The 17,160-nt window shown below is 43.1% G+C and overlaps 1 protein-coding gene across 2 annotated transcripts; it reads right to left on the bottom strand.

The window, feature by feature from the left end:
* Positions 1–3,142: 3,142 nt before the first annotated feature.
* On the bottom strand, positions 3,143–17,082 carry USP41 (ubiquitin specific peptidase 41). 2 transcript variants are annotated; one of them, XM_004937958.5, is made up of 11 exons: positions 16,884–17,082; positions 14,258–14,451; positions 13,250–13,346; positions 11,847–11,992; positions 10,675–10,754; positions 9,734–9,880; positions 7,732–7,827; positions 6,363–6,533; positions 5,508–5,639; positions 5,005–5,054; positions 3,143–4,504 (listed from the first exon to the last, which is right to left on the bottom strand). In XM_004937958.5, exons 1-11 carry the CDS (start codon positions 17,003–17,005, stop codon positions 4,456–4,458), a joined length of 1,284 nt encoding a protein of 427 aa, XP_004938015.2. In that variant the 5' UTR covers positions 17,006–17,082; the 3' UTR covers positions 3,143–4,455. The 2 variants fall into 2 exon arrangements, with proteins under 2 accessions (XP_004938015.2, XP_416398.4); XM_416398.7 differs by having other exon boundaries at positions 16,940–17,082.
* Positions 17,083–17,160: the final 78 nt, after the last annotated feature.

The raw sequence follows: 17,160 nt of genomic DNA, 5'->3' as shown, positions 1-17,160 counted from the left end.
GCTGCCAAGGGAAAGTGTGGAGTCCCCATCCCAGGATGTATTTAAGAGACATGTGGATGTGGCATAAAGGATGTGGTTTAGTGGTAGGACTTGTCGGGTCAGGTTGATGGTTGAACTTGATGATCTTGAAGGTTTATTCCAACCTAAATGATTCCATGATTCCATGATTTGCCTTTAAGCCCTTGTTCAATTTTTCACAGCAGTTATGCTTGTAAGTTATGTTGTGGGTTTTTTCTTTAATTTCAGGAGAGTTACCTCAGAAACATTTATCTTCCAGTTTCTTCACCACATTTACATCAGAAATCTGTGTAACCTTTTAAGTTCTCTAAAGCATTTATGACTCCTGTGCCTGTTTTCACAGGGAAGTGCAAACACCACCGAGCCTAATGAATGCAAGCTTCAGCCTGGTCAAATATAAACCAGCCATGTGGGAAACAACACAGAGTCTGGGCTGAAAACTAATTGATGCACAAAATACCACCTAAGGGCTATCTGAGGTCTGTTCGCACTTGCAAAGAAAGCACTGCCCTCTATTGTACAGCTGAAAGAACAGGCCGCGTTGTCAGGAGAAACTCCAGCAGGGCCTTCCTGCCCTCAGGTGGCCACAGCTCAGGGCACATTGTGGGGGGAACACCAGTGGTAACTATTTGATAAGTAACTCTTGTAAATTACAGTTATACTTGAAGTAAAGCATCAAAAAAAAAAATTTCTTTCTTACTTTCATGTATAATCTGTAGGTTGACAACATATCGAACTCTTAGGGAATACACACATGACTGTCTGTATATGTTACATAAAAATATACATGTTTATTTTAAGGTGTTCTGGTTTTTACGTGTGTATTGAAACTGGGGATATTGAAATTGGGGAATATCTGAATCCGAGGATGTGTCTGCCAGAGATGAAGCAGAGAATCTGCATTTTGCTATGCCTCTACTCCTATCTCACAGATCCTTCCCCTTAAGACTTGGTAATCCCAAAGCAAACCCATAAAAAGGAAATGAAGTTTTACCAGAGCCTACAGTTATCTCTTCAATTTTCTTCTGGCTTTATCTTGCTTCTCAAGGACCTCGCTACCTGTGCTAGGTTTCATTTGCACAGTGGCTCTAGCACAGGGTCAATAACCCCAACTCCTCTGAGGGGACTCTATGGCTGTGTTGGGAACGCTGGTGGAAAGGCAGGAGGTGCTTTTCCTCACCCTGCCACTGTGTGAGGTTATAACTGCAGGGCACGGAATCTCAGCACAGGCTGTTTTGCATAGCACTTCACCCCATGCTCTGAAAGCCATCCTTGGGCTGTTTATCCTGCACACGCATTAACTGCTGTAGGTAGACACAGGGGCATTCAAGGTGATTTTTTGCAAAAACAGCTCAGGTCTGGAAGTTTTCGAATCGGTATGCAACGCAGTCCCACTCCTCCCATGGCCCAGTTGGATCTGGAAGCAATATAAACTGACTACAGACCCTGACAATAAACTCACTGTATATCCAGTGCAAGGGCAAAGTGATCTGGGAAGGCTTAGTCTCACTTTCTCGGTTGTTAGCTCTGTCTTTGTTACTTCTGAGGTGCAATTTCTCCACTGTATGAGCTCTGAGTAGCCTTGAGCCTCCTGGCATTTGCTGCTATGTTGTTCAACAGAGCGAAGGATGAAAAAGGAAGTTTGTATTCTTTACGCAGGGTGAGCCTTGATGCTTTACTTCCACACATCTTCCAGGCACGGTAGTTTTTCAAAGGGCCACAGTGAGTCTTCCCCAGTCTATGTCTCCCAGACAGTCTTGTAAGCAGCAACCCTGGATTTGCACAGTGAACTATGTTACTAGTAGTTATTAATTCACATAGCATGCTCAGCCTCTTTCTGGATATAATGCTATGGACAGCCACCAAATCTGTGCTTCTGTAAATTCTGTAAAAGGCAGCAGTAAAGAGGCCAAAAAGGAGCATACTATTTAGAACTAGAGAAGTTAATCATGCTCATCCTCAAAAATGCACAGTATCTCCTTCTCTCCATAATCAAGCCCCTGCATGCTGTGTGTGCTCCACACCTGTAAGAACTACATGATGCACTGATGCTTATCAAACCTGTAATTGCCTCACACTGAGAAATAAAGCCTACAGATCAGGGCCACAGGTGCACCGACAGGCTCTGCAGCCTCCTCTCCCCTGCCTTGGGGCTGACCATAGAAGTTGTTTCATCCTCTCACCTCACAAGCACAATGTTCAGGACCAGAGCTGATACAGGACAGCTGTAATTTTGGATCTGACACCTAAATTCTGTGAGAGAGCTGTGAAAAGCCTTCTTTGGAACCTTCACTCTTTGTTTTGAGGGCTGCCTTTGAACTCAGGCCCCCATGCTAGGTCCTTGCCCAAGCTACACCAGCAGCTGCATAAGAAGGTTAGGAGCCAGGAATCCTCTAACCTCAGAGGGTGCTGATTCAGGACTTCAAATACATTTAATATGATGATCGAAGCAGTTTACACTTCAACTGTGCAGACCTCAAGGACTTGCAGTTTTGGGGGATCTGCCATAATAAAGAGAACCAGAACTGGTCTTCGTGTTTCTTAATCCAGGTCATGAACTTGGGCAGTCCTGAAGTGAGTAGTACACTCATTTTACCACTTCTGCCCAGGGACAAGTACCAGAGAGGAGAGTGGAGAGCTCAGGGTGACTGCAGGGTTATAGGAAGATGCTAAATCCCTGTTCTAGTAGGCCACTGTTCTTATCTGAAAGCTCAGAAAGCCAGTTGTTGTGGTCAGGTCACATAGCATGTGTTCTGCCTTACATCATTTCTGTTCTCTCTGAGGCATTCCAGCTTCTAATACAGGAAATTAGGTGCCCAAATTGTTAGAATTACCTTATTCTTCATCAGTATTAAACATGCAAGTGTAGCATGCACTTCTGGCAGCACCACACTGGGGACTTGACAGCTCCTGATTTCTTAGCACCTTAGGGAACACCATGCCCGCAGAGACATTCAGTAGTTGGGTTGTGCTGCTGCTGGAGGTGGGGCAGGCTCATCACCTGTGGGAACTGAGCGGCCCTTACCAGGCAATTTATGTTTTCAGATACATCCAGGCCAAGAACAATTCAGAAAGGTTACTTGCTAGGGGATTTATCCCATACCATTGAATTCAACAAACAAAAAACAGAGATTTCTTTTTATTGGCATACAGACTGAAAATATTCTTAATATATGTCTCAGCAATTCCCAGATAAAGGATAAAAGCAGATAGGAACCCTCCAGCTGCGTAGTCTCACCACAGGAACATAGGCTGAACTAATAGCACAACGTGGCAGGACTTGAAATTGATTTGAAAATTGAGATTTGAAAATGACTTACTTTCTTTACAAACTTGTACTATACAAAACGTTTACTGCTTGAGGGACATTTTTGACTTCATGAGCGGAGAAGGAAAGTAGAGAGCAATACAATTCCTGATGGCAATCCCTTGAAGAAAAAAGGAAATTCCTAAAAGTTCGACTATATCAGGGCATTTTTTTTCTCCTCTTCCCACATTGTATGGAGTGTGTTACCATAATCTTTGACTACTGTGGTGAATAATTTCCACTAAATACACATATATGCCTGACAGGTATGATAAAACGATAATCGTCTATCTGAACGCATACAAACTCATCTCCTACATCACAACTACTACAATAGCTCCTGATTTAAAAACATCTCTTTATGCTGACACCAACTTCCAATCACATCTCAATTCCTCGGTGATTCATTTCCTTGAAGAATTTTAAGAGTAAGCATCCCCTCCCTGGAAGCATTCAAGGCCAGGCTGGATGGGGCTTTGAGCCACCTGGTTCAGAGGGAGGTGTCCCTGCCTATAGCAGGAGGTTGGAACTAGATGATCTTAAAGGCCCCTTCCAACCCAAACCACTCTATGATTCTGTGATCACTGCTGCATGTGTTGTAAGGGCCCTGATCCCTGTTAGAGCTGTTTCTCAAGACTTTCAGGGTCCCTTGCCCAGCTTGCCATCATCAAACATGGCCTGAAAAGCTCTTTTGGTCTTATAGCTGCCATGGCTCTCCAGCTGCACCATGTGCTTTCTTGGAACACCATGCAGGCTTTCAGACCAAAAAGTTCTTCTGTACTGGCATCTAGGCACCAGCATGGTGAGTCAGCAGAGAAAAGAACTAACTTTATTATTTTTTAAGAGAAAATTAATATATAGAATCACACAAATATGAAGGATACAATAAATAAATAATCACATGGCAGGAAAGAAAAGATTTCTAGATGCAATAATTCTAAGGTCCTTTCTCCAGTTGAGTTTGTCCTGCACTTCTCTTGTGGGGGAAAAAAACAACTGAATGCAGAGGTTGTTGATGGAGTACAGTTCTTCCTTGAGGAGCATTTGCACACATCCACTCTGGCTTGCAGATGTTGAGCTCCACGGGCAAGGCACAGCTTCTGAAAACATTCTGATACAGCTAGATAAGGCTATTGGGGCTGTTTTTTCATGTAAAACAAGAGATATGCTGTTTGTCCCCTACAAGAAAAAAGAAAAAGCAAAACTAGCATGTTTGAAGATCTCACTGATCTCAGTTGCAAAAAACCTTCCAGGTTTGTTCCCTCTCACCTTTCTGTCAGCTGAAGTGGCCCTACCCAGTGCTCCTATGGCAGCATGCTAACCTCCCTGGCAGCACTATAGCTTATAGGAGGAAGTCTCTCCATGCTCATTTTCTTATGATTCATCAACATACAAAGCATCGAGGAATCCTGACTGATGTACCTAACGCTAGTCAGGATCAAGGGTCAATCACAACACCACCACTCCTACAGCACTATTTGTGACAACTGCAGGCTTCAGGTACAGTCAGTATAATGGTCTCAAGTAACCAGAACACAAGAATGCTCCCTATACACTCCAACATCCCCAGCTCATGACAGGCAAAGGGCAATTCCTATCATTTGTTCTCCCTCACTTTGCTGCATCATTCTGCAGATGCCAGAGTGGCAATAAGTAAAAACAAAGAGGCATTTCCTTACCAGTAGAGGTCTGAATGCCCATAGGTACTTTTAACATCATCCCACGACACCTGATGTAAAGCACAGAAGATAAGGGTGGTAAAAACTCTTGAGATGGACATACTGTGATACCAGCACAACAGTCCTCATGACAGTGATACAACTGCTACTTTCAGGAACAACAAATATTTTAATTAGACAGTTTGTTGATCATGCTTTTTGAGGAAAATCAGTTCCTTTGCCTCTTAAAAAAAAAAAAAAAGCATTGAACAGATCTAGAGTACATAATGTAGGGTATACAGTCAATGGCTGCTTGTGCAAAATGCAAAGCAGATCCTGAGGTCGTGAGCTAAAGCCATCTTGACCTCAGCTCTGAGTATGCTGTAGAAGAGGAAAGAGATGCACAAAACTCTGCAGCCTCATTTTCCTCTCCTGGTTCTCTTTAATTAGCAGTCAGTCAGACTATGTGAGATCTAGAGGAGTGTCTGGAAAGCTACAAAAGAAATGTGGATTTGTCTCCTTACCTGCTCAACAAAAGAATCGTTGAAGCAATACCATTTGCATTCTGTGAGACTTCGAATATAGGCACAGTAATGTCCGTAGCTAGTTGTTCCTGAATGAGCAACAACAGCAAAAAGCTCATACCTCCAGGCAGCCTGTAAAGAGGAACTTTCAGTAAGGCAATTTGCATTTACCGCTGCTGAAGATAAGCAGCAACCAGGACAGAAAGAATGTGTATTTCATAAGGGAAAAAAAAAGAAAGATTAGACTGACCCTGAGCATCCTGCCTTTTGTAATGTTACCCTCAGAGATTTGCCTGCCAACTGTGGACTAGCAGTCTCCCTGGAGATCACAGGAATATAGAAAAGACAATAGGACAGCAAAGAGGCAGTAAAGGGGTGACAAAGGGGCTGCAGCCAAGCACTGCACCAGTGAGATTTTGCTGTTGCCCCATTTTCCCTTGTTATTCTCAGTAAGAGGAAGAGATCTTCAATGTGGCAGATCACTCTGCTGCTTGGCAAAGCTGTCGTCTTCCTGCTAACCTCAAGGTCTGGATTTGGTCAACTAAATCGACAGTGTTTAAATCTTTTCTTCAGTATTTTCAGACATGGAAGAAAGAAGTTATACTCATTGCTCTCAGAAGGAAGAAAAAGAACCATAAAGCCTTTTTTGTTTTTTGGCTTCATGGCAGAAAACTCCGTTGGAGACTGAACCAGTCAAAACAATGAGATGTCAGATAACACCAAGCACAGGTAGAGTCTGAGACATACATTTCTAAGACAGTGCTTTGAAATGAAGTCTGCACTGTTCTTATCAAATTCGAGCTAAAGGCAGAAGAAAATCTGCCTCTTTTAGACAGGGCATTAGGATTATCTCACCTTTTCATTGTCATACGCTTGGCACTGCTGTTCTGTCAAGACTGCGTTGAAATCAAGGTCTTGTGGGAATGGCAGACAGTTGCTAATTTTGTGGATGTAAGCTGATCTTCCAAAGCAGAAGCGCTTTAGGTGTATGGTCAGAGTCTGTGGCAGGTGGACTAGCTTCACACTCTGAAATGGAATAAATAATGACATTTAGAACCAAGGAGCAAACCCAGGGGAGCTGGGGTAGAAACAGCCATTGCCAGGCAGTGAATGTAGTGTAGAAGCCCATCTACACAGAGCTGTGATGATCAGGTTTCTCAACTTCAGCTTGATCAGCACTGAGCCTTACATGTCTCATTGGCTGCTTCATTTCTCATCTGCTTTCCTAACCCCAGGCTGGTAGCACTCCCATAACTATTCCCTCTGTTCACTAACCCATGGACGGAAAATTATGGCATTTAAGACTGTTTAGGCAACCAAATCAGCCATAGCATAAAATACAGATGGTGCAGCATGCTGCCTAGCTGCCACAATCAGCAGGCTGTTTCTACACAACAAAAAACAGTCATGTTCAGAAGAAATTTCCCTCTTGCACAACTTGTCTGTGAAGATTAATTGGAGTAGTTTTTTCTGTCTGCTGGGTTGGCTGTACTCTTCAGTGGCAAAATACCTGATGTGTTTGTCACCTCTTTAAACCCAAGCACCACAATACCATTGATAAACTGGATGGGGTCTTGGGCAGGTGAGTGGGTAGTCAAGCACTGTGCATGGTGAGGAGAAGCAAGGCAACTTCCTTGAGCCAGCAGAGCTGTGTGCAGGATGCCACGCTGTCAGCTCACTCCACCTAGCACTACCTTTGTTGATAGTACTGCTTCTGCCACGACTGCCACCAAGACATGTATGCACTGTGGCCTAGGAGGGCGGACCAATCCTGAAAACGTCATGGAAAGTCCCCTCCAAACCTTGGGCTGAGGCACTCTTCCCCTACACACCTCTCTCTTCAATGCACTTGCTTCTGCATGAAACAGGTAATTCATCTGCGGCAGAGACCAATACTGTAAACACACAGAGCCCAATGGAGAGGAGAGAAAAGAAATCACCCTACACTCTCCTGCTCTTAAAGGTATGCACAGCACCAGTAACATACTCTTGTCTACCCCTAGGTGACCTATATTAAAAACCACTAAAGCATTCTTTTGTCACTAGAGCTACGTTCACAGCAGGGATCTTGCCATATGGCTTTTACCTAGCTGACACTGCTATGCCAACATAGCTTTGAGTTGTTGATCTCTTAAACTGATACGGTTGAGCTCTTTCTCCATCTTTCCCAGTCCTAAAGGGAGTTCTGTGTATAAGAGGCATACGGGGAAATACTTCTGCTTACTTGCTGAAAAGGTGTTTTCTTTCCACAGTGTTCACAGAAACACATGTTGTGACCAGTCAACTCTTCTGGACGGAAAAAGCACTGCAGGCACTTCTCCTAAGAAGACAGAACAGTTTTCTTTCACTTTATTTCCTTCCTTCAAGCTAGATTTTTATTTCTACTTTGCTTCACAGGCTGCATGTAGACAACAAGGCTCCAGAAGGCAAATTTTAATTGCAAGGAAAAAAATTAGTTTTCTGTCCTTTACCATGAACGGAAGAGCAAAATCAAGTGCTGCTAGTCAGTTTGCATTGTTCTGCTTTTTTTAGTGTTTAAAAAGATTTTGCCTGCCTTGCATTCATCTGTAAGTTAGACTCTCTTGAATAACTAACAGCACAAGCAGTTAGAAAATGTGATGTGTTCAGCAACCTGTAGGCTAAGCACCAAGTGTCACTGTAAAACATGCTCGTCACAGTGACAGTAATGCATTTAATTTTTTAGCCAAAGAAAACAGAGGAAGGGTTTGGTCATTTCAACACATATAGGTACAGTATCGAAAAAACAGTTTTCCTTCTTTGTGTAACTTGAGCTCTAAACACACAGTTTGTTTGCCTTCATGGGAGAGTGAAGAGTATTTTTCCCAGAAGCAAAATAACCCTTATTCTTCTGCATACAAAGATGGAATTTAAGAAGGAAGGTTGCAGTAAGAAGACTTCCTAAGTAAGAAGACTGGGTAATGCAGGGCTGGGAAATTTAACCACTTTGCTGAGCCACACTTCCTTCTCTCCTACCATCTGAAGTCAGCAAACATATGACTGTAAAACTTCCCCTGACATAGTGACTCTCCTATTACAATGGACTGTACAGACATAATTATAGTCAAACTACACTGAATGTGTATTCATATATGTACACATGTGCACACATCCACTGTGTCCAATCATTTCTATTGCAGTGTGGCCAGGACAGTTCTAAAACAGACACTTCTTTCATTATTTCAGCAGGTGAAAGAGCATCTTCTTTACATAAAGAAAAAAATATCCACAAAGGATCAACAAAATACACATTGTTTTAAACCCAATTTTAGAATGAGTGCGAGCAACAAATAACTGCGTGTCTTTCAAACAGGACACATATTATGCAATATACCCCTTTTCCTACCACAGCCCTGAGATTTCATCAGTTTCTACCCTTGCAATGGGTGAAAAGTGAGACTGGATCCCAGATCCAGCCCTTAGCTATCATGCATTCCATTACAGTGTCATACACCTGGCACGCAGCCTAGTACAGGATCATCCCTGTTGTGTTGCTTGTCTTTGATAGTGCAGAACTATGGCAAATCTTCTCTGAAGAAACAATTCCTAATACGTCTCCTCTTTCTTAGCTCTGGAAAAGTACTTTACTTCTTAAAGTATGGCACAAAAAAGCTGTTGATATGTGAGGGTATTTTACACCATCCCGAAGCCTCAATGATTTTGAAGAAGGTTCCTTTATCCTGGAACAGCATAAAGTGATCAGAATAAGGTTCAGTTGTCCACTGACACCTGAAACATCCACTTTCTATTTGCCACGGCACCCATACAGCCACCATCACTTCTTTACCTGGATATCAAACAGCAGTACTGTTTTAACAGTAAAGGAACACTGCACTGGGCAAATGCAGCATGCCTGGTGAGGGACTAAAACTTATCTAGGGCACTTCACTATTCTAACTAAGCTCTCACAAGTACACATCACCATATAGTGTAAGTCTTTGAATCCTACAGAGTATTTAGTCAACAACGTTCTCAGAAAGGACCTTCAAAGGTTTTATTTTCTTTCTTCAAAACTGAACAGGCATTTTTCCGGAGAAGTTCAAAAGCCCTCAAAACAAGCAAGAAATGTGAATGAGAAAAGGCCCCAGACAGTCTGCCGAGATTCTCTAGATGTGTACTGGGAGACACCAGTCCTACAGGGAGATGGCTCTGACACTGAATAGAGGGGAATCTTCTTTCTAAGGTGACAGCATTATCACTGAACTTACCAGAGTCTTCAGCATGGAAGAGTCAGAATCCAGTAATGGGACCGGAAGGCTTAACATGCTGCTGTTCCTCTTTGTTTCAGAAGAGCATATCTGACAGGCCAGGTGCTCCTGCACACTGATGGTGTACAGATCACTCAGCTTTTCAACCTGGAGGAAGTAAGAATGGCCAAAACAAGGTTAGTGAAGAACACAACTGAGGTATTTCCCTCTGTGGCTGGGAAGGGACATGCCACTTCACGAAGTGTTGGCACTTTAAGGCTTGAACCCAGATCTGACATTGACTTATGTGGACTGGACAATTCCCACCATTTAAAGGAGAACAGCTCCTTCCCCTCACCCCCTGATGGAGGTGAAAGACATCTCCTATAAAAGGACAGCTAAATGTCTGCTTTAAATGCAATTTTACTGTTCTGTTTGGGATAGTAACAGGAATCTGTCTTGTGTATGAGCAGAACTATGATACTGATTTGAGGAACAGACACTTTTTTCTTACTTTACACCATTCTCTTTGTAGGAACTGTCATATACAGAACATACCAAGAGTTTCCCATAATGAAATGCGCATGGCTGACTTCAAAGAATGAACTGTGTAAAGACGTCAGTTAATTCTTACAGAAATTTGGGAAGTAAAGACATGCAACTTAACCAAATTTGGTGTTGCTGAACGGTCAGTCTTATCGTTTATTAATGGATTCTCCTGTTAGAAAGGAGAACCTGGCACGCTCTAAACGTAGGAGCAATAGAAGTGTGATTAAAACCGATGAAGTCTATGAGATCAACATTGTCATTTAAATATGAGAGGGAATATTTAAATGGGAGATAATTCCAAGAATTCAATTTAGGATAATTGACAATGAATGGGATTCTTCTTGGAGAAACAGACGGAAGCACATATGGCAAAGGCCAAGGGGTCTGTTGTTCACTTCGTTGATCATCCTTACCAGCTCTGGGTTTTTCATCTGCTTCTTTAACAAGTTCCAAAGAGTCAGAAAGAGTTGGGCAGCATCATACTGTACAAACACTGGACAAACAGGAAACACAACCTCAATGAGTATTATCAAGAGTGCCAAGCATGTTATCCACAGATGGCAAAGGTAGATATGTTCTTCCCTATTAGAACCTGTATTCTGTTCCATTGCCACCTTCTACCAGGAACAGCTTAGTCTGGAGACAAGCTACAGTGTCTTCACATGACCTGAGCAAACAGTGGGAAAAGATGGGAGTGCTTGATTACCCCACTGAACTACCCATTGCAAGAGGAACATCTCTGTCAGTAGGACGCAGAGCCTAGCATATGCCTATAACCTACCAGAGGATAAGCCTGATTGATGCCTCATTGAGTTGGGCATCTCTCTTTAAGTGAAATAGAGAAGGCAGAATGCAAAACCTCAGAGGGAAGAATTACATAAATAGAAATACTAAGGTTAGCTCATGTTCCTCCTTCATACAGGTCTGGGCTGGTTATTGACTGTCTCTTCCAGAATTGCCTTCTTTTGACTTTTTGTATGAAGATCAGGGCATTTGTATGCAAATTACCAAATTATCATCCATATTTGCACACATAATCAGACCCTCAGCATCTCATCCCTACTGATCACTTGTGCATATAACTATTTCTCTCGTTTGTGCCCACGTGCAGATGGGAGGGTAGGTCGGTAAGTTCTTTTCTTAGCAATTGTAACAAGGAACAGGAATAAGATCCTTGGGGATTTAGGTGAGCTCAGTATCTTTCCAACATGATCCCCTCTTTATAATATGAAATAATAGCAGTTTCACTGTTATTACAGTAGGATAGCAAGACAAACCGAGCCATAAGCCATCCACTCTATGTCTCGCACAGCCCTTTCACTCTGTCCAGTATCAACAGCTGAGTCTTCCAGCATGCTGATCATATTTGCATCCTTTGGACACCAGCGAACTAAGTCAGAAGCAAGACACAGCACCTCACTCATGACAGGGAGGTAGTTATAAAGAGCACTACATCATCATGTACCTACTTCTTGCATTTCTGAACCTCTGAATGAGATGCCAAGGTCTGCACTGCTTTCTAGTGCTTGATAACTAACATTCTCAGTCTGCAGGCAGAGGTGGGCATGAGAAAGTGCATGCTTACTTGTCACTCTGTGTGCTTCAAGACAGAGAACAAGCTCTCTGGGAGAAACTGCTTTCTGCTTTCCACACTGCATCTTCTCCAGCAGCAAAAGCATTTGGTATGGGACATTCTTCTTCTTTTGTGTAGCACACACTGGCACTGAGATCCTATAAAGAGAAGTAAAATTAATGGTAACCGAGCAGCACAATGGAGGAATATTAGATACCACACTTGAAGGAGCAGAGGTGGATGGCACAGATAGCAACTCAAGAAGAACCACAATGGGCATGTTTTCGGCAAAATAAGGAAAAAATGGCAAGCAAACAGCTGCACTAGCTCAACCTACAGTGCAAGCTGACAGTTCTAAAGCAGAAGGCTATGATTTTAATTTGGCTCATTTCTGAATAAGGGGTAAACTGAGCAGAACTTGCAGTGCCTTCTGTGCTCTGAAGCAACATTACCTACAGCTGGTTCCAGAGCTGCTCTTGTCTTACACCTCTTCTTTCCTTCATTTTCAGCATACCCTCAAAATTTCATGAGCAGATATATCACAGTTATTAAATGCTGAATATACCAAAGATATACAATTTCAACTATATGCCAAATGGAAAGCTCTTTATCCTTTCTAAACTTATTATAGTCAAGATGTTTTTCTATGTCTTTCTTTAAATAATAATCGTAACCTTCAGCCTATTATTTTGCCATTTTAATGATATTTATCATCCCTGCACACCTGTAACTTGTTTCCTTCCCCCTCTGCACACTGGTGAGTGTGTAATAGATTTGGAGAAAAGACTGAATAGGAATGATCCACTTAGATGCCTAAAGCTACAGTGAACTGAGCAAACTGGACACCAGTTGTAGGTGTGGCAGACAGAGAAGCAGAAGCCCACATCCTGCTCACAAACAAGTAGAAAGCACTATCAAGCAGAACAAAACAACAGTGTATTTGCTCCCTGCTACCACACTTATTCATCTCTATCAAGAGTTAGCCAGGGCAGTTGGGGCCAGAGGCTATGGATCACCAATACGTATATATTCACATGCTTACAATGTTAATAGTGGATATGGTTATACATGGCACATCCTTTAATTATAATGTGCTATGATCATATCTGGAACAAAATCATATCCTGCTATGGAAAACAGGTACAAATCATAAGGACTCAGTTCAAGCCTGCAATGCCTCAATGTGCAAACATTACATGAGAGATGACTAACAAGTCAGAAAATGCAACTTTTGCCTTTGTAGGCCCTACTCTGTAAAATAAAAGCCACAGCAAGGTAGAGATCTTTCTGAGTGAGCTGGAAGTACTTGACACCTCTTAATGTGTCAGTCCTTCAAATGTATGTTCCATATAAAAAAGGACCAAAGACAATGGGGCAACAACAGAACCATCTCAGGTAGTTCAAGCAGGCAGTACCTTCGCAGTATCTTTGTGAAGTGTATGTTCATAAGGAACACTTGGAGCAGGGAGTTCAGACAGCAGGTCTGTCCAATGTTGTACAATCCAACAGCTCCTGTAGGCACAGGAAAAGAGGAAGTAAGTCCAAAGACAGGTGACAAGAAAAGAAAATGAAAACAATGTAAAGGTCAGTAAACTTATCTTCGTACATATTCCGCCATTCAGTGCACACCTTGCTCAGACCCGAGAGAGGGTCCAACCTACTTTCCTCAAGCAGATAACATTTGGGTTTTTTTCTGACAACTGACAGGAAAAATCCAAGTCAGCCTGGATTATGATACTCAGATGTCTCCTCTACTTTCAGTCTTCTCATAACACACTTAAAATAAATAGATACCAAAGGCTGCCCGTATGAACATTTTTATTCAGCCTTTTAAACAGCCAGGCCTATCAACAAAATCAGGAGCTGCATGTGGGGACCACACGTTAAGTGTCTACCACACAAGCTTCAAGATACCCTTTCAGCCTACCTCTGCTATTGTTTTTGTCTTGGTTTTGAAGAAAGGATCTAGCCTGAGAGAAGTGGAAAAAGTAACTCACAGCTGTTTACACTGCATGTAGAAAAAAAGCATATTCTGTACCCCAAAGCAATACCAGTAAATCATCAGAAAGTAAAAGTTTATCTTCTGAAGTCAGGAGAAAGGAAATGGAACAGAAAGTCAGAACAACTGTGAAACATGTACAGCCAGTGGTAATGAGAGATCTATGTGATACAGAACAGAATGCACACCTGAAGTACTGAAGGCAGCTTTTGGGGAGCCAATCTCCTGACACAGCGTAGTAATTAGGACCTACTCTGTGGTTTAGCAAATCGATAGGCAAAGCTGGCTGTGTTTGGAAAAAGGCTGCCATCTACTTATTCTCAGCTGCAATGGCCCGTACAAGGAGTTGGAAGGGGAAAAAGTAATGGAACAGAAGGCATTAAAGACAGAAAATACGTGCAAAGAATAGACAAAACTTGATTACTGTTTTTTAAGTCTGCAGCGCCAAAGACTGATGGTGGCCTCCAGTCTTCGCTCTTTGGCTCTTTGGCTTCCTCTTTATAATTTTCTTCTTCTGCCTTCATGGTCTCACTTGGTGATATCTCTAGTTTCTTCTTGCTTTCTTGATGCCCACCTCTATGGCTCATCAATAGCATTGCATGTACAATCACAGAAGGACTGCAGAAGGACACAAAAAGATCAGAAAGATAGGGAACACCCAGAAACACACAATTTCTCTTTCTATTTCATATTTTCATGATTAAAATGATGGAATGTCAATAAAACTAGTTTGATTAGTGCAATAGTGTTTGGTACGTTTCAATTACTATGGGCATGGTAATTGGGCAATATATCAGCAAGATAAAAGACACGGAGCTTGCTGGCAATTGGGCATCCTGACTTCCCCCCTGTGACTAAATAAATGTCCCCGGGTTCCACAGAAATAGCTCCACCTAACCAACAGAATTCTAGACACACCTACTTATTCACAATTCAGTGAATAATACAATCGTTCAACTGTCAGATGTTGCAAATCTCCTCTGTTTAGTAGAAGTAACGCCTGAGTATCCAAAGGAGAAAATTTCACCCTCTCTAATCTTTTGAGCTGATAAGCATTTATTTTCTGGTTGGGCTGTCTACATTGTTTGTAAGCATCCCAACCACAGCTCTACTGTGGCACTTTGTATTTCAATTTTTAAAGGCACTTCAGCATCTAAATATCATTTTCAGTTCACGCTTCTTCAAGTGATCACAAAGGAACTGTTTAAGTAAGAGAACAATTACAATATCTTGAGTCTGAATGAACCACTACTCTAATAAATGCTTACGATTCAGCAGCTGACACTTTAAGTAAAACTCAAAACAATCACTAAGCTAAGAAGAAATTAAAATCACAGTGTCCCATGCTCAGATTCACTTAACATCATCAAATTTGCTGAAGAATTTTATGTGGGGGAAAAAACTCAGAAATTGAAAGGTAGATTCAAGAACACTGCATTTTATATGGAAAAGCAGTGATTTGAACAGCTATTCAGGAAAAGTTAAACTGGATTCAAATTCTTCTTTTGCAAAACAGTCAGAACTCACTCTGTATGTCTCCTGGAAAGTGGTTTAACCAGGCATTCAGGATTCTGAAATCCCATCCAGAGAAGGAGTGCATCTTTGTGTGCAGAGGAAACTAGTGGGTTTACTGGTTGCATATCAGCAAGAGTGTGAGTAATGCCGTCAGCCAGAGGGAATGGAGGAGGAGACAGAAAGGAGGGAAAAATGATCAGCAGAGTAGAGGGAGCTGAACAGCAGCTATGGGTGTGTTGGAGATGAGGAAAACTTGCAAGATGTAGCTTTTGGTAGATTTAAGGGTGGGATGAACAAGGAAGCTCAGAGCTAGGAAGCTTTGGGTGGCTTGAGAAATAGGTAGAATGACACTAGTGCAGGAAGGAACAGAAATCTACAGAGACGGAAGGATTTGGGTCTGTAGTTTGATGAAACTCTCCCCCACACACTGCTAACAGGAACACTAGCTTGGGAGCAAGGACAAGACCTGAATTTCCCAACCATTGCATGGAACTGCCTTGTCTCAGCTATAAAAAATAGAGCATTCCTAAGATTTGCACATGATATTGCACATGATCCCTTTCTTGCATAAATGGGCAGGGGACTCGGAGAGCAGGCTCGCTTCTTAGCCCTGATTACTCCCCTCTTACTGAAGGGGCAGGGTCCCTTCTCTGTTTCCCTGGCAGATGAGGGGATGACTCAGTACCGCATGTGGCTTAGATGAGCCGAGTGACCACGCTAACTCCAAGCAGACAGAAGGCAGCAGCCATGTCTGCTTCTACCTTTCACCCATCATCAGCAAGCCGTCTTGCCCAACCTCTCCTTCAGCTTAGAGTCATCCCTTTCACCCTCACTCTGCACCACAGCCTGTCTGTCCACTCAGGATACCGGCCATCCATGACAAATCCCCATGGCCCCTTTACACCTCCATACCACAGTCTTCTGAGCCCCAGCATCCTGTGGTCTTGCTGCCCCTTGGCCACCTAAGCCCTCTCTACCTGAGGATGGCCTCCGTCCCTGGTCACCAGTCACCCTTCCCACCATCATCACTCCTTTATCCTCATGGGGTACAGGCTGCCAAGTGGACAGACGGTGGCTTCAGGGGATAATGGCCACCCCAAGGAGCTGATCTAGTAGCCGGCAACCCTGCCCACAGTAGGGGGCTGGAGTTTGGTGATCTTTAAGGCGCCTTCCAACCTAAACCACTCTAGGATTCTATGGTGGCCTGGAGGAGATGATGGTGGACTCAAGGAGATCATGGCAGCCCTGAGGTGCAGCTTGAGCCCCTCTCTGCACTGCTCTTGATGCGACTGAAATGAGACTTCCCACTCCTCTGTTGAACTACGCGTTTGTTCAGCTCCCTTTTTTTTCCTTTCCCTTTTATATATATATTTTTGTTCATTAAAGAATATTTCTGCTGAGCCAGACAAAAGCAATCATTCCAGCAGCTACAAACGCCAATTATTTGCATCCCTTTGACTTCATGCCCATTAATTAACACAGTAAGAGTCTGAAGTCAAGAACACCCCGACACACTGTGCATGGGATCTCCCTACCAGAGCCCTGCGGCTGCGGCTCTCCGTAATGACAAACAGTCGATAAGGTTTCCTACCGGTTCCCGCGGGATCTCGAGCTCTCGGAACCACGGCCGACCTTCAGCTTTCCCCCGGGGCCGCATACAGCCGTAGCGGGCCAGGAAAGCGCATCAACGATGCGGAGGGCACCACCCGCGGCGGTGCTACCCGAGAGAATGCCGTCCTCCACCCGGCTGCGTCAGAGGGCAGCGAGCACCGCCCTCAACGCCGAGGAGTTTTCGTTTCCCGCTTAGCTCTG

This window comes from Gallus gallus, chromosome 1 (genome assembly GCF_016699485.2).
Source record: "Gallus gallus isolate bGalGal1 chromosome 1, bGalGal1.mat.broiler.GRCg7b, whole genome shotgun sequence".
In the NCBI taxonomy this organism is placed as follows: domain Eukaryota; kingdom Metazoa; phylum Chordata; class Aves; order Galliformes; family Phasianidae; genus Gallus; species Gallus gallus.
The sequence above is the reverse complement of the archived record's forward strand: the minus strand, read 5'-3'. Positions and strand labels throughout refer to the sequence as shown.

Coding starts and splice junctions, on each gene's coding strand:
- USP41 (XM_004937958.5), bottom strand. CDS start 17,005: ATGCGGCCCCGGGGGAAAGCTGAAGGTCGGCCGTGGTTCCGAGAGCTC. Junction 5,055..5,507: donor ACGATTCTTTTGTTGAGCAG/GTAAGGAGACAA, acceptor GCTTTACATCAG/GTGTCGTGGGATGATGTTAA. Junction 4,505..5,004: donor GGGCATTCAGACCTCTACTG/GTAAGGAAATGC, acceptor TTTTTCTTGTAG/GGGACAAACAGCATATCTCT.